This window comes from Schistocerca piceifrons, chromosome 2 (genome assembly GCF_021461385.2).
Source record: "Schistocerca piceifrons isolate TAMUIC-IGC-003096 chromosome 2, iqSchPice1.1, whole genome shotgun sequence".
In the NCBI taxonomy this organism is placed as follows: Eukaryota; Metazoa; Arthropoda; class Insecta; order Orthoptera; family Acrididae; genus Schistocerca; species Schistocerca piceifrons.
The window spans coordinates 798,912,500-798,936,858 of record NC_060139.1 but is presented as its reverse complement, the minus strand read 5'-3'; the positions used below and the strand labels follow the sequence as shown (position 1 = coordinate 798,936,858).

At 44.4% G+C, this 24,359-nt stretch overlaps 1 protein-coding gene across 1 annotated transcript in view; it reads left to right on the top strand.

Annotated features, from left to right (window-relative positions):
* Positions 1-24,359, top strand: part of LOC124775865 — a 748,131-nt gene that overhangs the window by 597,255 nt on the left and 126,517 nt on the right. Inside the window, exons 19-21 of the mRNA XM_047250699.1 lie at positions 54-292; positions 12,111-12,219; positions 22,746-22,893. Coding sequence (XP_047106655.1) covers positions 54-292; positions 12,111-12,219; positions 22,746-22,893 — 496 coding nt within the window. The remainder of the gene's footprint in view (positions 1-53; positions 293-12,110; positions 12,220-22,745; positions 22,894-24,359) is intronic.

Below are 24,359 nucleotides of genomic sequence, written 5' to 3'. Positions count from 1 at the left end.
AATCACGTTTGCAGGACATGCACACTAACCAATTTGCCCCCGTATGTCAACAGCGCGGAGCCTGTGGCGCCCTCGTCCGGCACGGCGGGAGACAACACTGCCGCGACGTCGGCGGTCGGCCGGCAGTCGGCGTCCAGCGCGGGCACGGCGGAGCCATCTAGCGGCGACCGCACGAGGCGCCGGCTCGGCGCGAAACGACTGGGTTCCGTGTGGCGGCACTCGTCCACCGCGGAGCCGACAGAGCGCGCGCGGAGCGAGGCCGACGCCGTCGACAAGGAGGAGAGCGTCATAGGCAAGCAAGATTTTCCCTGTCTGTATACTCCCTACACGTATCTAGGCAGACGTCAAGGACGAAAAACATGCAGAGTAGAAATCAATAACAGGCTAAGTACTAATTTTTTATTTATTTACTTTTTATTTATTTATTTTTAGTCACGAAAAACCAAGCTGTGCAATTGCCAATCACCTGAAAAGCGAACGAAGCGTTATGATCATTTCTACCTGTGCATATAAAGCCCCAATGACAGCACAAGCGGTATGTGCTGGCCCCCTGATGAGGCTAACGCAGGCTAAGTGCCACAAGACTTGTTGTTTGCAACGTGTGACAAAGATTTTGCTCAGAATTAAAAACGTAAGAGGCTGGAACAATGTCAGAATGTAAGGTACCGGTATCTACGGACCTTGGAAAAATTGTGGAGAATGCGACACCTAACGACACATTTGTGGTTACTATGCTCTAGCCCGAGGACCCTTCTATTTTAAAAAACAGTCAATACACATATTAACACAATGAAAATAAATACTTTCAAATGTAGTCGGATCCAATTGAGAAAAAAAAAATTCCACCTGGTGACGTCAAGACGAGAACAGTGTTTAACGAAATTGGAGACCTAAGTACCTACAAGATTTTCAAAATAAAAGCCTTGTTTCTCGTCACACCAATGTAATAACAACTTGTCAGCTGAAAAGAAAAGGAATCTACAGCAGTCGCTGTCGTATTTGAAAATAACTAATAGAACATATTTCGAACAGTTAATCACTTAAAATTGCTTTGCACTCTGTAAAATTAAAAGAAGGATTAAAAATAATTTAACAACGAAATAGTGTATCTGTAAAATGTTTATTTTTAACAAACCTGATAAATGCTTGCGATTTCTTTCATTGGCAATTACCTCGTTTTTCCGATACTCTTATGGTGTTTATCACATTCTTCGTTTTACAGAATGAATTGATAAAAGGAAGGAAACTTTAGAAAGCTTACAATAATTGCGTGAGTCTTAGTGTAGACAATAATGAAAATTATTGTTGAGTTTTTTCAATAAAATACGAACATCAAAAAAAGTTTTGCATCACCTCGGTTCCTAGAGTTCCGGAACCTGTACAGAAAATTGGAATAGAGATCAACATAAACATCGTTTCCGCCCTTTTTATTGCTCATGAAAACCATACATTGCATGTTGTACCACCATACAGCGAGACCTTCAAAGGTGCTGGTCCAGATTGCTGTACACACCTGTACCTCTAATACCCAGTAGTACGTCCTCTTGCATTGATGTATGCCTGTATTCGTCGTGGCATACTATCCACAAGTTCATCAAGGCACTGTTCGTCCAGATTGTCCCACGCCTCAACGGCGATTCGGCGTAGATCTCTCAGAGTGGTTAGTGGGTCACGTCGTCCGTAAAAAGCCCTTTTCAGTCAATCCCAGGCATGTTCGACAGGGTTCATGTCTGGAGAACATGCTGGCCACTCTGGTTGAGCGATGTCGTTATCCTGAAGGAAGTCATTCTGAAGATGTGCACGATGGGCGCGCGAATTGTCATCTATGAAGACGAATGCCTCGCTAGTATGCTGCCGATGTGATTGCACTATCGGTCGGAGGATGGCATGAACGTATCGTAAAGCCGTTACGGCGCCTTCCATGACCAGTAACGGCGTACGTCGGCCCCACATAATACAACCCCAAAACAGCTGGAAACCTCCACCTTGCTGCACTCGCTAGACAGTGGGTCTAAGGCGTTCAGCCTGACCGGGTTGCGTCTAAACAAGTATGCAACGATTGTCTGGTTGAAGGCATATGCGACACTTATCTGTGAAGAGAACGTGATGCCAATCCTGACCCGGCCGCTGTGACCGAGCGGTTCTAGGCGCTTCAGTTCGGAACCGCGCTGCTGCTACGATCGCAGATGCAAATCCTGCCTCGGGCATGGATGTGTGTGATGTGCTTAAGTTAGTTAGGTTTAAATAGTTCTAAGTCTAGGGGACTAATGACCTCAGAAGTTAAGTCCCATAGTGCTTAGAGCCATTTGAACCATTTTTGAGACAATCCTGGGAGGTCCATTCGGCAACTTGTTGGGCCCCTCAGTAACGCGCTGCATGGTGTCGTGGTTGCAACGATGGACCTCGCCATGGAAGTTGCGCATCATGCAGCCTATTGAGCACAGTTTGAGTCGTAACACGACGTCCTGTGGCTGCGCGAAAAGCATTATTCAATATGGTGGCGTTACCGTCAGGGTTCCTCCGAGCCATAATCCGTAGGTAGCGGTCATCGACTGCAGTAGTAGCCCTCGGCCGGCCGGAGCGAGGCATGTCATCGGCACTTCCTGTATCTCCTCTATGTCCGATGAACATCGCTTTGGTTCACTCCGAGACACCTGGACACTTCCCTTGTTGACAGCCCTTCCTGGCACAAAGTAACAATGCGGACGCGATCAAACCGCGGTACTGACTGTGGAGGCATAGTTGAACTACAGACAACACGAGCCGTGTACGTCCTTCCGGGTGCAATGACTAGAATGAACGGCTGTCGGACCCCCTCCGTCTACTATGGTATACTTCACACACACACACACACACACACACACACACACACACACACACACACACCTTAACAAATGACCGCTTGTTTTCGTGCCCAGCAGCTAATCTCGCTGCAAAATAGATTTAACTGATGATCCTTCACTCTAAATTATCTAAGTATCGATAACTTACGCCAATCTAAGTGAAATACAAGGTGATATAAATAAAAAATAAATAAAAATCATGAAAAGGGCTGCATTCCTTGAATAATTGAGTGTACACGAAGCCAAACGAACTGAACTGAACTGAACGAACTCATAATTTATTCTACCAGTACATACTTCATTAACAGTATATAATTTATAACAGTAAAGTGAAACACATCAATAATTATAATGGTGGTCCTACAAATATGCGTTTAAGCACGAAATAAAACAACAGCAAAAATCCACTGCAGCAAAAATTGTGTGTTTGTATATTTAAATGGTATCAGATCCACCAAATACTAATTAAACATCACTGCTTCGCGAAAAACAGAGTCGGATTCTGTTAAAGTCTTCACAAAATAATCGTGAGCCCTCATGTTAATGAAGTTCAGTTAGCGGTTAGCATATCAAAATTCGAGTAATCGTGAATAGATTCAAACAGCTTAACCAGTAATAATTTCAAAATGCAGCAGAAATAAGTCAGAATTCAAAACTTCCCCTCAAGTATCACTCGAGAAAAGTTATAAATAGATCACCCATTCTAGGTCCCACTCATCTAGAAATTCTTCCAAGCAGGTACGAATGTTAAAGTATACATGTGGCCACCGCCGAAAATCCATCACGTTTCATGTTCTAACAACGCTTACGAGTTACCTCAGTGACCCTCTAACGCAGAATGACCAAGACTATCCGCTGGCGCACCCTATCCAATACAATAGTTATCCCGCTAAATCTTAAAACGAACACAAAATACATAAAACGGACCACCAATTAATGCAAATATAACCCAAAAACACAAGAAATATGTTCAAAGAGGTGTCTTTCTCTGCCGGTCCCCCTCAGACCATATGCAGTTTCCTTGATGCACAATTAATTAAAAAGTGAAATATTTACACACGTTCTCAATATAAATGAGAAATAAATCGTTATTAATACGTGATAAACAGCAAAGTGACCTGCTCAGTGGAAGCGTCTCTTTGCGCCCTGTTTATTGGTGATATCACACGTTACATTCAAAGTACCATTTTCACGAGACCAGTGTCTTTGTTATAGGCCCAATTAACATTTAATTAAATAAAGAAGAACTATACATAAGATACATCGTTATATAGGGAAACGTAGAAGGAAAGTCGTGCTGTGTTCATTTCTGCGTACATGGAAACAAATAATATGTCTTAGTTACATCGTTACGTGTAATCTCCCACGAACGATTTCTGTTTATACTAAACACTCCTTATGTTTCATTAAAAAAAGCGGGTTTGTGCTTATTGGCAGAAAATTGTTTTTCTATTTGATGTAAGAGCAATAGCGTATATTGGGTAGTTTCTGGTACCGGAGTCGGGTCTGACAGATGGACTACACAATTTTTTTCTCCAGTCTTACTGTCTGTATTCAAATTTGTGGCATATTTGGACCGCTGTTGTATATTTTAAGTTTATGCCGCTTGTCACATAGCACAGTTGTTGCTATTGTAACTTTTGGCGATGATGACGCCACATAATACTTTTGAATTTAACAAATACTTTGTGTGACTTTTTGTCACTTGAAAGTTATTGCCATTTGTACAAAGAAAAAATTTATCTTATAATAAATTGGTTCACAGCACTTAGGCATGACGTAATAAACGTACAGTAGTTGTTGTGCCTTGGCCCCACAATACGTTTTGTAACAGCACCTCGTAGCAAAATTGTCGTCTTCGTCCGCATTCTGCAGAATTATGTCAGCAGTCTGCGAATATTTGTCTCACATACAACTGGAAACGTATATCTACGTGCAGCAATAGGTCCTGGATAAGTGTATCATAGTTCGTGCCAAGTGTTTTTCAATCAAAGTGGAAATGATTCAAATGCCTCTGAGCACTATGGGACTTAACATCTATGGTCATCAGTCCCCTAGAACTTAGAACTACTTAAACTTGACTAACCTAAGGACATCACACAACACCCAGTCATCACGAGGCAGAGAAAATCCCTGACCCCGCCGGGAATCGAACCCGGGAACCCGGGCGCTGGAAGCGAGAACGCTACCGCACGACCACGAGCTGCGGATTAAAGTGGAATGCTATAGCCAAAAAATGTCCAAATGTGTGTGAAATCTTATGGGACTTAACTGCTAAGGTCATCAGTCCCTAAGCTTACACACCACTCAACCTAAATTATCCTAAGGACAAACACACACACCCATGCCCGAGGGAGGACTCGAACCTCCGCCGGGACCAGCCGCACAGTCTATGACTGCAGCGCCAAGAGCGCTCGGCTAATCCCGCGCGGCGGAATGCTATAGCCATCCATTACTATGTTTTATGAGATATTTTTGTACCTGATTTTTTGTAGACATCTGCTGATTTATAAATTCCGAAACGTGTCGTATGATCAATAAAGTCATCCCGTGCGTGATTTAATTTTTTACCACTGCGACCCAGTACTGCCTTCAGAAAGAATTTATGTCATCTTAGAAATAATTCTGTTGTTCGGGTGCTTCTGCGTCTAGACAACGCTATTCCCCTCCTACAAAAAGGAGGGAAACCTTAACAGTGACTGCCACGTAACTTTTTCATGCGAAAACCGCCAGATCGTAATGTTTGCTCCGGCACGACTGCCTCCAGGTATGTCGGAAGGTTTCTCAGCAAGAAAGCCACCACGTAGATGTTCTTTTAGCTGAGATAGCGGCTCGTAAAACAGCTCATTTTGCGGTAGCGCCACGCACTGCATTGTTCCCACAGTCGCGCAGGACGGAGTTCGCAACTCTGAAGACAAGAGAACGCACGTGACCTCTTGGCGCTGCCGTGACCGCAGACTCCAGCTGGAGGCTGGCACTCGGGTCGCTGCCCTCTGACCCGAGTGGCTTCCTTCCAGAAGTTGGTCCGTCCCCCGGCACGCGTCCGGCGTCCGCAAATGGCTTCCCACACCCCGGATACAGATCTCCTTCACTTCCTCTGCGGAGACGTGCAGCTCAGTAAGTCAAGAACATGGAACTGAACAGTTATGTGAAAAAAGATGCGGTGGGTGTTAGCGGCGCGACCTTCCTAATTATTATCGTTACCCATAATAGCAAGATATAGGTATCTATTAATCGGGGCAATAACAGAGTAATATGAAACGTATTAGCCCAACATTTGGCTGATGAGTTTCAATATAGTGAGTACACCATAGAGGAATGAATTGAGGAATATCAAACGAAAAAAAAAATCAGCGTCACGCTCTGAAAGAGCACTGGGTTTTAGGCAAATGTCAGCAAGCAATCTGTACCGAGCATGTAATTTTCCACCGTTTTTGGCATCGAATAAGAACAGCCCAGTTGTTAAAAATTTACTCACTTGCTTGTTTTAGGCATATCATTTCATCAGAAAATCACGTAAAACAATTTAATACAGGATTTCAGTCTTAACAATTGTGCTTAATAAATAAATTTTTAACAAGTTGTTATCAACGCCCAAAAAGAGGTGAAAAATACTTGCTTGCTATCTGCACAATGGTCTCACGCTTCCTGCGCGTCTACACTATGTGATCAAAAGTATCGGGACACCCTCAAGAACATACGTTTTTCATATTAGGTGCATTGTGCTGCCACCTACTGCCAGGTACTCCGTATCAGCGAGCTCAGTAGTCTTTAGACATCGTGAGAGAGCAGAGTGGGACGTTCTGCGGAACTCGCAGATTTCGTACGTGGTCAGGTGATTGGGTGTCACTTGTGTCATAAGTCTGTACGCTTGATTTCCTCACTCCTAAACACGCCTAGGTCCACTGTTTCCGATGTGATAGTGAAGCGGAAACCTGAAGGGACACGTACAGCACAAAAGCGTACAGGCCGACCTCGTCTGTTACTGACAGAGACCGCCGACAGTTGAAGAGGGTCGTAATGCGTGATAGGCAGACATCTATCCAGACCATTACACAAAATTCCAAATTGCATTAGGATCCACTGCAAGTACTATGACAGACAGTTAGGCGGGAGATGAGAAAATCTGGATTTCATGGTCGAGAGGCTGCTCATAAGCCACACATCACGCCGGTAAATGCCAAAAGACCCCTCGCTTGGTGTAAGGAGCGTAAGCATTGGACGATTGAGCAGTAAAATTCTGAGGCGTTGATGTCATAGTGTGGTAGAGTTTTTCATGGTGGGTGCTTGCACCCCTTGTTGTTTTGCTTGGTACTGTCACAGCACAGGCCTACATTGACGTTTTAAGCACCTTCTCTGTTGAAGAGCATTTCGGGGATGGCGATTGCATCTTTCAACACGATCGTGCACCTGCTCATAATGCACGGTCTGTGGCGGAGTGGTTACACGACGATAACATCCCTGTAATCGACTAGCCTTCACAGAGTCCTGACCTGTTTCCTATAGAATGCCTTTGGGATGTTGTGGAACGCCGCTGTAGTGCCAGGCCTCACCGACCGACATCAATATCTCTTCTCAGTGCAGCACTCCGTGAAGAATAGGCTGCCATTCCCCAAGAAACTTACAGCACCTGCGAAAGTGGAAGCTGTCTTCAAGGCTAAGGGTGGGCCAACACCATACTGAATGCCAGCATTACCGATGGAGGGCGCCACGAACTTGTAAGTCATTTTCAGCCAAGTGTCCGGATACTTTTGTTCACATAATGTATGTGTCACGCCTTAAAAACAGATGGCCGCCAACTAATGGAAACATTTCATCTTGCGCATGTTACTTTAAAAATCGGGCAACACAGCTGGATTTACAGACTTTGAGGGAAATGATCCCCACTGGCTGTGAAAAACTTTTGTTTAACGTCACGTCCGGTTTCGCATCTTCCGTCAATCCGTAAAACATTAACAAAAAAAAATTTTACAGAGAATTCTTGAGAATGTTCCGAAGTATAGAGACACTGAAAATAGTATCGTCACTGAGATAACGAATGTCATGGAATACTTCCTAACATCATGTCGGCTCCGGATGGGGGTTTGTCGGGGACAGCCAGCTCGTCCCACGCATCCCCCGATCGGACTACGACTGTGGCTGCCCGTGATACTGCCCACATTTGAGGCTGATCCCTTACATGTGGTAGAGTGGGAGGTCGTCTCGAGGTGTGGCAGGGGGCGAAAGATATTCCGGATGGCTGAACGGAAGGCCTCTCCAGTTTATCTGACGAACTGGTTTCAGGCTCTGTCTCAGGCTGATACTGATCTTCGGCCGAACATGGCTGCTTGTCCTGTTCCAGAGGTTGCCCCTCAGTCTGCAAGATCCGGGCGGTGGCAGAGGGTGGGCTTACTGGTAGTTGGGAGCTACAACGTCAGACGCGTAATGGGGCCCCTTAGGGATATGGCAGCAAGAGAGGGGAAGAAAACCAATGTGCACTCCGTGTGCATACCGGGGGAAGTCATTCCAGATGTGGAAAGGGTCCTTCCGGATGCCATGAAGGGTACAGGGTGCACCCATCTGCAGGTGGTCGCTCATGTCGGCACCAATAATGTGTGTCGCTATGGATCGGAGGAAATCCTCTCTGGCTTCCGGCGGCTATCTGATTTGGTGAAGACTGCCAGTCTCGCTAGCGGGATGAAAGCAGAGCTCACCATCTGCAGCATCGTCGACAGGACTGACTGCGGACCTTTGGTACAGAGCCGAGTGGAGGGTCTGAATCAGAGGGTGAGACGGTTCTGCGACCGTGTGGGCTGCAGATTCCTCGACTTGCGCCATAGGGTGGTGGGGTTTCGGGTTCCGCTGGATAGGTCAGGAGTCCACTACACGCAGCAAGCGGCTACACGGGTAGCAGGGGTTGTGTGGCGTGGACTGGGCGATTTTTTAGGTTAGATGGCCTCGGGAAAGTACAGAAAGGGCAACAGCCTCAAAGGGTGCGGGGCAAAGTCAGGACATGCGGGGACCAAGCAGCAATCGGTATTGTAATTGTAAACTGTCGAAGCTGCATTGGTAAAGTACCGGAACTTCAAGCGCTGATAGAAAGCACCGAAGCTGGAATCGTTATAGGTACAGAAAGCTGGCTGAAGCCAGAGATAAATTCTGCCGAAATTTTTACAAAGGCACAGACTGTGTTTAGAAAGGATAGATTGCATGCAACCGGTGGTGGCGTGTTTGTCGCTGTTAGTAGTAGTTTATCCTGTAGTGGAAAAGAGCACAGGTAGTCCCAGTCTTCAAGAAGGGTCGTCGAGCAGATGCGCTAAACTATAGACCTATATCTCTGACGTCGATCTGTTGTAGAATTTTAGAACATGTTTTTTGCTCGCGTATCATGTCGTTTTTAGAAACCCAGAATCTACTCTGTAGGAATCAACATGGATTCCGGAAACAGTGATCGTGTGAGACCCAACTCGCTTTATTTGTTCATGAGACCCAGAAAATATTAGATACAGGCTCCCAGGTAGATGCTATTTTTCTTGACTTCCGGAAGGCGTTCGATACAGTTCCGCACTGTCGCCTGATAAACAAAGTAAGAGCCTACGGAATATCAGACCAGCTGTGTGGCTGGGTTGAAGAGTTTTTAGCAAACAGAACACAGCATGTTGTTCTCAATGGAGAGACGTCTACAGACGTTAAAGTAACCTCTGGCGTGCCACAGGTGAGTGTTATGGGACCATTGCTTTTCACAATATATATAAATGACCTACTAGATAGTGTTGCATGTTCCATGCGGCTTTTCGCGGATGATGCTGCAGTATACAGAGAAGCTGCAGCATTAGAAAATTGTAGCGAAATGCAGGAAGATCTGCAGCAGATAGGCACTTGGTGCAGGGAGTGGCAACTGACCCTTAACATAGACAAACGTAATGTATTGCGAATACTTAGAAAGAAGGATCCTTTATTGTATGATTATACGATAGCGGAACAAACACTGGTAGCAGTTACTTCTGTAAAATATCTGGGAGTATGCATGCGGAACGATTTGAAGTGGAATTATCATATAAAATTAATTGTTGGTAAGGCGGGTACCAGGTTGAGATTCATTGGGACAGTCCTTAGAAAATGTAGTCCATCAACAAAGGAGGTGGCTTACAAAACACTCGTTCGACCTATACTTGAGTATTGCTCATCAGTGTGGGATCCGTACCAGATCGGGTTGACGGAGGAGATAGAGAAGATCCAAAGAAGAGCGGCGCGTTTCGTCACAGGGTTATTTGGTAAGCGTTACGGAGATGTTTAGCAAACTCAAGTGGCAGACTCTGCAAGAGAGGCGCTCTGCATCGCCGTATAGCTTGCTCGCCAGGTTTCGAGAGGGTGCGTTTCTGGATGAGGTATCGAATATATTGCTTCCCCCTACTTATACCTACCGAGGAGATCACCAATGTAAAATTAGAGAGATTCGAGCGCGCACGGAGGCTTTCAGACAGTCGTTCTTCCCGCGAACCATACGCGACAGGAACAGAAAAGGGAGCCCTCCGCCACACACCGTTGGGTGGCTTGCGGAGTATAAATGTAGATGTAGACCTCGTTTTGCCTTGGTTAGTGCAGCAACTCGACTTGGCATGGACTCAACAAGTCTTTGGAAGTCCCCTGCAGAAATACTGAGCCATCATGCTGCCTCTATAGACGTCCATAACTGCGGAAGTCAACGTTATCGGGACGGATGCTGTGCACGAACAGATCTCTGGATTATGTCGATGGGATTCAAGTCGGGCGATCTGGGTGGCCAAACCACTCGCTCAAATTGTCCAATATTTTCTTCAAACCGATCACGAAGAATTGTGGCTGGGTGACATGGTGCATTATCATCCAAAAGAATTCTATCGTTGCTTGAGAACATAAAGTGCATGAATAGCTGCAAATGGGCTCCACGTAACCGAAAATAACCATTTCCAGGCAACAATCGGTTCAGTTGGACGAGAAGACTGAGTCCATTCCATGTAAACACAACCTACACCATTCTCAAGCCACCACCAGAATGCACAGTGCGTTGTTGTCAACTTGGGGCCATGGCTTCGTGGAGCCTGCGTCACACTCGAACTCTAGCATCAGCTCTTATCAGCTCAGATCGGGACTCATCTGACCGGGCCGCGGTTTTCCAACCGTCTAAAGTCCAACCGATGTCGCGCTGTTAGCAAAGGTATTCGCGTCACTCGACTGCTGCCATAGCGTATTAATGCCACGTTTCACCGCACTGTCCTAACGGATACGTTCGCCGAACGTCCACATTGATTTATGCAGGTATGTCGCGCAGTGTTACTTGTCTGTTTGCACTGACAACTCTAGGCAAACGCCGCTGCTCTCGGTCGTTGAACGAAGACCGTCAGCCACTGCTTTGTCCGTGGTGAGAGGTAACGCCTGAAATTTGGTATTCTCGGCACACTCTTGACACCGTGGACCTCGGAATACTGAATTTCCAAACGGTCTCCGAAATGGAACGTTCCATGTGTCTAGCTACCACTACCGTTTCGCGTTCAAAATCAGTTAATTCCTGTCGGGATGTTATAATATTTCCGGAAACATTTTCATATGAATTACTTGTATACGAATGACAGTTCTGCCAATGCACTGCCCTTTTGTACCTTGTATACGCGATACTACCGTCATCTCTAGATCTGCATGCCGCTATCACATGACTTTCGTCACTTCAGTGTATAGTAATACTTACAAAACTGCTGAAAGAGTTTCTGTTTAACAATTCACAGTGGAAAGCTGACTACCTCAGACCCACTCACCATCAGTCACGTCAAGTTGCATGCATATGGCGCGCTGTAAGTGGTAGTCCACAGAATGAAGTGGATAGCGTAGAATATTCGGAAATAAAACCTGGATAAATACGATGTGAGACAAAAAATGTGTAGACTAGTCCTTAATAGCTATATAGCCTTACTCCGTGCTAAATTTTGGCTCCTTATTCCCTCTGTCTTCCGTCACAGCCCTCCCTGCCCACTCTCTCTCTCTCTCTCTCTCTCTCTCTTTCTCTCTCTCTCTCTCTCTCTATATATATATATATATATATATATATATATATATATATATATATATATATATATATATCCCTCTCCGTCCCTCCATCCCTCTCGCTCTCACTCTCACTCTCTCTACTTCCCTTTCACCTCTGTCTCCACATCTCCACCTCATAGTCTTAATAGTGAGCCCTCTATTTTGACGAGTGTACGGTGGCTTTGTGGCTCAGGCTGTGACCAGATGTCGTTGCTTGCCGTGTTGCAGACGTGCTGTCGAGCGTGCACGCGCTGTCGGTGCTGAACATCCTGCACAACGCGCTGACGCTGTACAAGCGCGTGGTGGGCAGCAAGCAGCAGTGCTCTCCCAGCCAGAGGTGAGCAGGTGAGGCTCGCGCCCGCGCAGCGCCACCACGCCACCACCAGCCACCAGCCTCCAGCCGCCACGCCACCAAGGCGCGGCTCCCAGCGCCGGAACAGGGATAAGCCAGGCTTCCTGCACGGTTGTTGGTCACGTTGTCATTTCAGAGACACGACGTTTCGAAGTGTTCATACCACCATCATCAGGTTTGACGATACTCTCAACACTAAATTCGCAAGACAGTTTGGACATTTATGGCCAGTTATATCAGGGATAGTTCCTGTTTTACCGTCACGGTAATATGAAAAGATCGACATTTTATGTCACGGAGGTGTTGTCGGACCTTATAAAGGTGGCTTGATAATTGAGCTATGAGTAGTCAAGACGGAGATAATCATGGTGGTTTGGGGCATGGGGCAGTCTGTCTTGGAGGTCGTATGGCAACTGGACTCTGCATACGACACCGTGATAAGTGAGTAATGGGGGTATGAAGATCCACTGCACAGCCACACCATCTGGAAAGACCTCTTCGGTTTGTTGTAATAACTACCGACTCTCATATCTACATTTGCTCAATGTGTGACACAGGGCAAGGATATCTGCAGATGCAGTGACACTAGATATTTGTTGTACATAACCTGCTAATCAAACCTTTTTACCACCTTTATAACTTTGAGCATCTTTGGACTTAAGTTCAAGGGGAGCTAAGAATGGAAGAATAAGCCGTATGAAGCCGAACACCAACTTCACTGTGAAATGACAACCAAACAATAGTCAGAATATTTAATTTGAATATCATATCTTTATACATCCGCAGCTTGTGGTCTTGCGGTAGCATTCTCGCTTCCCCCGTACGGGGTCCCGGGTTCGTTTCCCGAGGGATCAGGGATTTTCCCTGCCTCGAGATGACTGGGTGTTGTTGTGATGTCTTCATCATCATCATCATCATCATTTATCCCCATTACGGTCGGAGGAAGGCAATGGCAAACCACCTCCGCTACGACCTTTCCTAGTCGGCGGTGCGGGTATCCCGCATCGTTCCTTCCGCTCCTCGGTGTAAGGGACCTCATTATTATCATACATCTAAGATATCAAAATTACGGAATTGATTCGTCCAGGTGGTGAAAACGTTGCTACTGAAGGCAGTTTCAGTTCTGAACGACGGCTCTCCTGATGTCGTCTAGTATGTGAGACGATTGCAGTAACGGTACACTGCTGGTTTCAGCTGGCCCCAAGTATGCCCAATCGAATTCATTTCGACAGGTACCGCAAGGAACTATAGGATGCGGTAAATGTAAGTGGCATCAATAACAAGTTGCAGGGTACAAAGGAACACAGCATAAGAAAGGAAATACAGTACTAACCTGACTATAATAGATGTTGAAAGTGATCACCATTCATCTATTGGCACTTTTGGGCCTTAGTCAGCAAGTTGCTGAAGGTGGGTCTAAGCTGGACTCCAGGTATTGCTGCAATCATCTGAAATGTTCCGCTGCAATTCTTAAAGACTATCAGGGTTGTTGCGATACGCCTTAGACTTTAGGACTCTCTGCACAAAGTCGTCGCACAATCACAGATCAAGCAATCTGGGTGGTCTGCTAGGGCCGTGACCAGACTGACCTTTGCTAACAACTCTGTCAAGCATGAAGATTGTAGGTAGCTGTAGCTGTAGGTATTTTCCTCCTCCGCTAATGCTGCGACAAATCGTATCCACTCGTCTGGACCACTTTTGTTTGCGCCACACTGTACGTTCAGTTGGTTCCTGACTCCAGCAATAAAGTGTTCCTTGTGCTCACACGCGTCTTAGAAACCAAACCAGTCACCTAACTGTTGACTGTAAATCAGGAAAATATGTTAGACGATTCTCTCTCAATGTAGCACAACTCTTAAATTACACTTGGTAATGATAAGAATAGTCCAACATTCATGCTTGATATCATCTCAAAATCTCTTCACTCCTCTGCGATAGCAACTGATGTCAGACAAATCTTAGAGCTCTGGAAGAATGAAATTACTGTGAAATCCAGACGATTAGCTGCTTACAGGCGTTGATAAATATCAATGGGGACAGTTGAAAATGTGTGCTCCGATCAGAACTCGAACCCGGGATCTGCTGCTTGCATAGCAGACGCCCTATCCGACTGAGCCATCGAGGACACAGAGGATAGTGCGGCCGGCCGGAGTGGCCGAGCGGTACTAGACACTTCAGTCTGGAACCGCGCGACCGCTACGGCCGCAGGTTCGAATCCTGCCTCGGGCATGGATGTGTGTGATGTCCTTATTGTAGTTCTAAGTTCTAGGGGACTGGTGACCTCAGATATTAAGTCCCATAGTGCTCAGAGCCATTTGAACCATTTGAAGGATAGTGCGACTCCTGGTCTTAAAAACCAACCACCTAACTGTTTGCTGTAAATCGGACATGTCCGAAAGAACAAAAAAAAAAAATTGTTCAAATCGCTCTAAGCACTATGGGACTAAACATCTGGGGTCGTCAGTACCCTAGACTGAGACCTACTTAAACCTAACTCACCTAAGGACATCACACACATCCATGCCAATGGCAGGATTCGAACCCGCGGCCGTAGCAGCAGCGCGGTTCCGGACTGAAGCGCCTAGAACCGCTCGGCCACATTGGCCTGCCCTAAAGAACAGATACAAACTTCACATAGATAAGTCTTACCGGCCAATGATCTTCTTCAGTGCGAATGCACTCACATTGTTCAAACTCTTAAAGGAATCGGTAGATTGACTGCCGCAAGTAATAAGTATAGTGGGCAGGGGCACTACAAATGTAGTGTGGGCCGTAAGTTGGAAATATGAGTCTCACGGGGAAGCGTGCCAGAGATAATTGCCTGCAGTCGCACAGACCTCTGTGTCCTCGATGGGTCGGATAGAACTTCTGTCATGTAAGCAGGAGATCCTGGGTCGAGTCCCGGTCGAGGCACAGATTTTTCAACAGTGCCCGTTGATGTTTATCAACGCCTGTAAGCAGCAAATGGTCTGGATTTCATAGTAACTTCAAATCCTGCACTTGTCGGGAGAGTGAAACTTACGCCATTCATCTGTGTAATATTGCACCAAAAATGTCCACAGGGTGGGAAACATTCTGAATAAATAAGGTCTACAAATATCATTCCGCACAAACAACAGAGTACAGAAAAATCTAAACCTTAACCATAATTCCACGGATCAAATCCACCAAAGTTGGAATCTACCAGTTATCTTATAGGTCATACCAGTGTGTCTAGATAGGCCAAACATGCAGAAATTTCAAAGCTAGATATTCTGAGAATCTCAGATAGACACGAGATTCGCCTACCATCCAAATGTTATTGAAATTAATCTCAACATTCTCAGAGAAAGCAATGGTCTCTATCAAAAACTTACAATGGAGGAGAACTACCATACACAAAATTAGTAACACAAGGATAGAAAGTTTTGAAGAACTACGCATTACTGTGCAACAAACCTCTGTTTGCAACACTTAACGAATTATGCAAAGAAACTCCCTCAAATAAAGCTCCGTATACCAACATCTTCGATTGTCCTAAAACACCTACCTCTGCATCCCATCATCGCCCCCCCCCCCCCCCCTCCCCGCCCTTTTCTAACGCACTCTCTCACTCTCATTCCACAAACAAACATAAACACACAAGACTTCCCGCTGCAGATACACCTACACATCTATAAAATAACTAGCGTCACTCTGGACAGCACAAAAGCGATGAGCAAGTGAGCTATTACAACAACGTAGCGTGTCTAAATGAGTATGATGTAATTATTTACTCAAATCTCGTTTTTGTCTAAACAGAAATGTGAAACAATGTGAAACCAGGTGAGTGTGAAGTATAAACCCAAGTGTAAAACAATTTATTATAATTACAACAGAAAACGAAAACACACCAACCATGTACAACTGGATGGAAAACGTAAGTACAGGAAATACACAGCCACTACCCTCGAAAAAGGATTTTCAAAATTAACAACTCTTTAAGGAAATTCGTCCGACAACTTCGCATATTTTATGCTGCAGAACGATGAAATGGCATAAAAATAAGCCAAGTTGTATAAATCCAATTTCATACGTAATGTACTTTCAGGTGATCGATAGAAACAAAATAAATAAAGTACACATCTTATAACTTTGAGCCTAAAATAGAAAACCAACCAAGAAGTTTTGTGTAATTTACTATAGAAGTAAGTAGAGATCCTCGTAAGATAGCCGGCCGGAGTGGCCGAGCGGTTCTAGGCGCTACAGTCTGGAAACGCGCGACCGCTACGGTCGCAGGTTCGAATCCTGCCTCGGGCATGGATGGGTGTGATGTCCTTAGGTTAGTTAGGTTTAAGTAGTTCTAAGTTCTAGGGGAGTGATAACCTCAGAAGTTGAGTCCCATAGTGCTCAGAGCCATTTTGAACCTCGGAAGATAACACACAGTTGTATAAAATGCAAATTAAACGTCAATAAAAGCTTCTAACCCCAGCAAGACGAACACTACAGATCTTTCTTTGTCCATGCCATTCATGGGCCATGCTGCTAGGGTATTTGTGTTGTTGTTCCCTAGGGACGCCTGTAGGGTAAATTAATCGGTTGCGTACTGCCGGGATCGACACAGCCACAAAAAAAGGCAGCGAGCAGTTACATTTCAGTCTGCTCTGGATACCTGCGAGCCAGTATTTGCAGCAATCGGTCACTGGTGTTGTTGGCTGTTGGCGTCCATCGGTAGGCAGTTCTTCAATGTTTCGTGTCTCAGGGTAACGGTTAAAATTTAGATTGGGCTCACCGTGGTGTACACCAATTCAGGTGACAACATCCAGAGCTGACAAACTTTCGTACAGTAAAGTGGCAATGCGCCCACGGTCTGAAATTTAATGGCACTTCGAGACATGCTGACAGATGATAGACTGAACAGACTATATAAGGCACACTCTCTCGGTCACGATTTGGGACAACGTGCTCTCTACTGAAATGCACAGAGAAAGCAGATTTACTTTTCTCTCCATTGCATTTGCGGCTGTATGTAGTGATTCCCTGCTGTCAAAAAAGTATTGACAAAGGTTTTCGATAAAGAACATTAAAAATTCAAGTCAAATGGACGGTAAAAATATTTTTGTACGATTTATATATATAAATTCCCATTTAGCGAGCACCTTTTATCCTTTTTGCGTAAATGACATGAGTAAAAAGTAAAACGAGAGAACAACAGGTAACAAAGGAAAAAACTAGATATGGAACATTATATAAAAACATTAATATGTGGTAACTACCAGACTATAACAGTCACTACAGAAGAAGAATCGCAAAGAAATGCTTTTAATTTGAACCAAAATTGGTAAAAATTTTAATTTCAAAATGTTTGCAGAGAAGACACAAATAGTAGCATTCCGAGGAAAACAGTAAGTAGAAACTGGTAGAAATTAGTTAATCAAACAAATAAGACATTTTAACTACCTGCCTACGACATTTCTATTGATGATGATACGCCTGTAAAGAATGAAGAAAAAATTTCAAGGTGTGTGGAACAATAAAAATAACGTTAAACAACAGACAACAGAAAAAGAACTGAAATTCTACAAAACACTAGCTCCACTGCCACTTTACTCAACTAAAGTTCGCATTGCAAGGAAGACACAGATCGAGTAGCAACGTCAGAAATGCAGTTCCTCAGATCAGGTAAAAGGTGTAAACTGAGACATAGATTAAGAAGTTTGCAATAACAGAAAAAATCGACACATGTAAGCAGCAATGGAAGGAACGTGTAAACAGAATGCAACAAGGCGGATATCTTATAGAAGTATTGTAATAGATACCCAAGTGCGCAAGGGGCGTAGGTCGGCGCAGGAAGCCATGTAGTTAAGACGTTAAAGCCGGAGCAGGTTCCTCGCACACAATCCATGAATATAGATGATGATGATGATGGCGATGCTGAATTTATCTTCCAGTCGAAAATTCTGTTATATTTTTAAAAGCATATTGCTAAGAACATTACAGTGTAGCACAGATAATTAGAGAATGTCTTCAGTTAGTCATTATTTTCAAACACTGCGTTGTTGCTGTGCGTTTCGTCAGCACGATGTGACTCTCTGCATAGTATTCAGTGTTGCTTTTCATAAAATTCAGATAATATTAATGTAACAGGAAGCGGTAGAATTGAATTTGAGAACATGGAATTAGACTGAACTTGGGAATTGGAAACATCATTTTAAATGTAAGAGTTACCAGAAGATGACAAGCTAATACCAAATACGAAGTTTTATCGCCGGTTAGATACCAGGGGTATCTCAGTAACTACATGCCAGTGCCTTTACATGCCAGTATTTCACATTGTCATCTATTTGTCAAATGTTTTTCTCGGTACTTGAAAGTATTTTTCCACATTTTGTCAAAAGTAGAGGCATTGTGCACAACGAAATATTTTGCAGTGTTTATTTGCGTTTGAGTGTAACGTTTCCTCGTCGTCATCAGTAATTTATGATCCACTGCTGGGTGAAGAACGTCCCTAGACTTTACCACGCAGTTTATCTACAGATACCCCTATTGCACATTACTGCTGCATGTTTCCTAATGTCATTAATGCATGTAACATCTCTCATATTTTGGAATCCAATAGATAACCTCCTTCATCCAAGTAACATCCGTTCGAATCTTCCTGACAGATTAAAATTATCTACCCGAACGGGACTCGAAACTGGGACCTTTGCCTTTGAGCGGCAAATAATTTATTGAGATATCTAGGCACAAATCTTGACCCACCTTCACACCTTTACTTCCACCAATATCTCATCTCCTACCTTCAAAATTTCATTTTCGAAACTATCCTTCCGTTTAGCTACTTTTACTGCTTATCTCCATTTCATTACACTCATCATTTTCTCCTCGTATCCAGTCTGTTGCCTGATAGATTGGTTGGGTGTTTTGTGCCACCTAGTACATCCAGACATTTACCTCTCCAATACTACGCGACAGGATCTCCAGCCATCACAATTTCCTGAATGATATCCTTCTGTCATACTGTCAACTACTGGACATGGTAAAATATCTCTTTATTTTTGTTTCTCTTTTTTTCCTCGCAGTATCGGCTGATAAACAATTTTCAGTTGTTGGAATAGTATACCCCATTAAAATGAACTTACTTGGGTTACAGTACAAGCACTCATCAAATCACACAACACTGGCTGCATGTGACAGAGAAGTTTTACTCTTTGGGCAGCAAACTATCAGACGATGGCCGACGCTGAGAGGACATAAGATGCAGACTGTTAACAGCAAGGATAGCATTTCTGTAAAATACAAACTTGTTAGCATCTAATGTAAATTTAAGTTAACGGGAATCTTTTCCGAAAGTATTTGTCTGGTTTGAAGCCGTGTACAAAAGTGAAACGTGTGCGTTAAGCAGTTGAGACAAGAATAGCAACTTTTGAAATAGTGTGCTACGAAGTATGTGGAATATTAGACGGGTATTTTTTTTAGATCCGATAACTACAAACTGACCTCTTGATTATGTCTCATAAATGTTCAGTGGTATTCATATCGGGCGATCTGTGTGTTCCATAGTTGTTTGGGAACATGAAGTCCCGTGCATGTTCACTGGGATTCATGTCGGGTGATCTGGTTGCCGAAATCAGTCTCTCGAATTATCCCGAACGTACTTCAAAACAGTCGTGAACAATTGTGTCCCGTAACACGTTTTGGAACATGAAATCCATGAATGGGTGCAAATGGTCTCCAGTTAGTCGAATGTAACCATGTAAACACAGTCCACACTAAATTGCATAGTGCCACAACTTAGGTCCATGGCTTCGTGGGGTCTGCACCACACTCGAACTATACCATCAGCTCTTACAAACTAAAATTAGGACTCATCTGACAAGGCCACGGTTTTCCAGTGGTGTTGGGTCCAACCGATACGGACACGAGCCCAGTAGAGGCGCTGCAGCAGATGTCATGCTGTCAGCAGAGGCACTCGCGTCGGTCGACACGTTGGTCGTAAGTCCCATATCGATTTCTGCGGTTATTTCACAAAGTATTGATTGTCTGTTAGCGTTGTCAGTGATGAGAGGTAATGCCTGCAATTTGATATACTCGACATGCTCTTAACACTGTGGATCTCGGAATACTAAATTTCCTAACTATTTCCGGAATGGAATTTTCCATGCGTGTAGCTCCAATTACCATTCTGCGTTCAGAGTCGATTTTTTTCGAATTGTGTTCGAAAATGTGCTGTGTCAAAATGTTTCTGCAAATGTGCTTTTTAGTATCAAGTGTACATTTCATACAATGAAGGCTTTCACGACCGGATGGTACTGTTGTCGATAATTCTTCCGGGTTATATGGCCGTGGTCCATGGAATTCTTCTATTCCTAACGTTTCGTCCAATATTACGTTGGACATCTTCAGAGGTATGGCTGGTCCTGCTGAGTCCTGCCGACTGACGAGTCGGGCGTCGGAGAGCGGCCTAAATACCGAGGTAAGTGGGCGTGGTCTAGCTTGCACCTGGTAGCAGAGAATGTGTCGTCTACATAACGATACCAACAACATGGATTCTTATTTGCTTTAGTCGATGCTAATTGTTCAAATTTCTCCATGTAAGAAATTGGCAATTGCAGGGCTCAACGTGTTACCCATGGCAACACCATCCACTTGCTCATAAAACTCCTCATCCTACTGAAACTGGTTAGATGTGAGACACTGTTGGTATCGTTATGTAGACGACACATTCGTGGTTTGGACACACGGTAAAAAAGCCTTAGACGAATTTTTTGATTATCTTAATAGCATAAACCCCAAAATTCAATTTACCATTGAAGTGGAAAAAGCCCAGGCTATTTCGTTTCTCGATGTGTTAGTCATGAGACAGACCGATGGCAGTCTAAAACATAAAGTGTTTCGGTAGAGCACACATACTGATAGATACTTACATAAGAACTCCAATCATCACCCCACAACAAAAACGAGATGTAATCAAAAGTTTAGTGGACAGGGCAAAACGGATTTGTACGCCGGAACATCTGGATACGGAACTGAATCATCTGAAACAGGCCTTCGAAAAGAATGGGTACTCAAACAAAGAAATTAATAGAGTTTTAAGACCTAATTACAGTAGGCCAAAGGACAAGGATGGTACACAGCAATGGAAGAACACGGGGTCTTTACCTTTCATTAGTAAGAGTACAGATCGAATCGTCAAAATGTTGCTGAAGCATAAAGTGAAACCGGTATTCAAACCTACCAGAAAAATAGGACAAGTACTTCGTTCTGTTAAAGATGGAAGGCCACCATAATCATCTAGTGGTGTGTATAAAATTCCGTGTACTTGTGGCACGGTCTATATTGGTACTACGAAAAGAAGTGTGAATGCGATGGTAAAGGAGCATAAAAGTCTTTGCCGATTGGGAAAAGTAGTTAAGTCGGCCGTTGCGGAACATGCACTTCAGTCAGGTGACCATGTAGATAAGTTTTCTGAAACTACAGTTTTAAGTGCTACCACGAACTATTATCCACGACTGTATAGGGAGGCTATTGAAATTTATAAACATGAAGATAATTTTAATAGAAAAGAAGAGGCCTTGAAATTAAGAGAGATATGGACAGTGGCGTTACAGAATCGATAAGTGATTTTTATCTGTGACGGACTATTATCGATAGTTACATTTGATCTTTGACTAGTTTTCTCTCTGCTACTGTGTGCAAGCTAGACCACGCCCACTTACCTCGGTATTTAGGCCGCTCTCCGACGCCCGACTCGTCAGTCGGCAGGACTCAGCAGGACCAGCCATACCTCTGCAGACGTCAAACGTAGTATTGGACGAAACGTTAGGAATAGAAGAATTCCATGGACCACGGCCATATAACCCGGAAGAATTATCAACAACAAGTGTGTATTTGTAAACAAACCTTCTCCAGAACCTTACGCCAACTACTGGAAACAGTCCAGAATTAAATGAAATGTAAAGTTGATGTAGACTGTCAAAGCACCTAAAGATGAGACCCCATGGCTCGAAATGCATCGTGGATTTTAGAACATTCACGATTTACGGCTGAAGGAGATTGTTCTTTATTATTACGAAAGCAATACAGTCTCGGGAGAAACCCTGCAAACAATGTATAAAATTAAGTTAAAATGTGAATGTGTTGCAACATGGCCGTAGCTCTCAAAGGGATACCAACTCCTAATAAATGAGTTTGTTTTCTGTTATGTGATATTATTATGTGAAACTGTTACATCCTACATAAATATCCAAAAAAGGAAAGAAAGAGGAAATCTGCTTAGTAAGCTGGAGAACCGTGTTCAAATCCCACCCTTGGCACAAATTTCATATCGTTACTTCAACTTCTATCCTTATCGAAGATGTTATTTGCATTAGTCGACACTGTACTCGACTGTGTAGCTTGTTGTTCCTTGGCGCACTAATGGTGTAGTGTAGAGCAGACACGAGGGTCGTGACTGTGTGTGTCAGAGTGTAGTGGTATAGGCTGTAAGCTGCCACTGCGCAGTGTCGTGGAGGTGTCGGAAGGCTGAGGCCCTGGGTGTTGCCGCTGTGCAGGTGGCGGCACTGCAGCTACCACTGCCTGCAGATCCTGGCGGCGCGCGCGCTGCTCTTCATGGTGGAGGGGCCCTCGGTGCAGGCCCAGCTGGCGCAAGAGCCGCAGCTGCGCATACTCGCCGCCGCGCTGGACTCCACGCACGATCCGGTGAGTGCTGCCGCCCGTTCAGCTGGCTCTTCCACTCACCTGCGCCTCTCATCCTCCTCTTTTAACCATAACATCACAGGATGATTAACAGTAAGCAGTCAAGAAAATTACCATGTCATTTCTGATGTCATTCTTTTTACTCTTCTTTGTCAGTTTGTCAGTTATTTGCATCCCCCCTGACGGGGGTAGGTTGGTAAAAGCCTGTCCGCTAAACATTAATGTGCTGAATGATGATAATGATCTGTGTGATTCCATAATCGAATGGTATCATTGTTGGGTCTGGTTGTGGTGTTTGGGGAAGGAGACCAGACAGCGAGGTCATCTGTCTCATCGGATTAGGAAAGGATGGGGAAGGAAGTCGGCCGTGCCCTTAGAAAGGAACCATCCCGGAATTTGCCTGGAGCGATTTGGCGAAATCACGGAAAACCTAAATCAGGATGGCAGGACGCGGGATTGAACCATAGTCTTCCCGAATGCGAGTCCAGTGTCTAACCACTGCGCCACCTCGCTCGGTTCTGGATCATTGTGGTGAGGGCTGTTGGTAAATGTAGGTTAGGTATTTGAACTTCATGGGATTTACAGGAATATTATATGTATATTTTCAGGCGATGCTGAGGGAATTAGACTCGGAAATAAGACTTAAAGTAGTGAAGGAGTTTTGCTATTTGGGGAGCAAAATAAATGATGAGGTCGAAGTAGAGAGGATATAAAAAATTGACTGGCAATGGCCAGGAAAGCGTTTCTGAAGAAGAGGAATTTGTTAACATCAAGTGGCCGAAGTGGCCGTGCGGTTAAAGGCGCTGCAGTCTGGAACTGCAAGACCGCTACGGTCGCAGGTTCGAATCCTGCCTCGGGCATGGATGTTTGTGATGTCCTTAGGTTAGTTAGGTTTAACTAGTTCTAAGTTCTAGGGGACTAATGACCTCAGCAGTTGAGTCCCATAGTGCTCAGAGCCATAGTGCTCAGAGCCCTTAACATCAAGTATAGATTTAAGTGTCAGGAAGTCGTTTCTGAAAATATTTGTATGGAGTGTAGCCATGTATGGAAGCGAAACATGGACGATAAGTAGTTTGGACAAGAAGAGAATAGAAGCTTTCGAAATGTTGTGCTACAGAAGAATGCTGAAGATTTGATGGGTAGATCACATAATTAATCAGGAGGTATTGAATAGGATTGGGGAGAAGAGAAATTTGTGGCACAACTTGACTAGAAGACGGGATCGGTTGGTAGAACATGTTCTGAGGCATCAAAGGATCACCAATTTAGTATTGGAGTGAAGCATGGAGGGTAAAAATCGTAGAGGGAGACCAAGAGATGAATACACTAAGCAGATTCAAAAGAATACAGGTTGCGGTAGGTACTGGGAGATGAAGAAGCTTGCACAGGATCGAGTAGCATGAAGAGCTGCATCAAACCAGTCTCTGGACTGAAGACCACAACAACAACAACATTGAAGGGTAATTGAT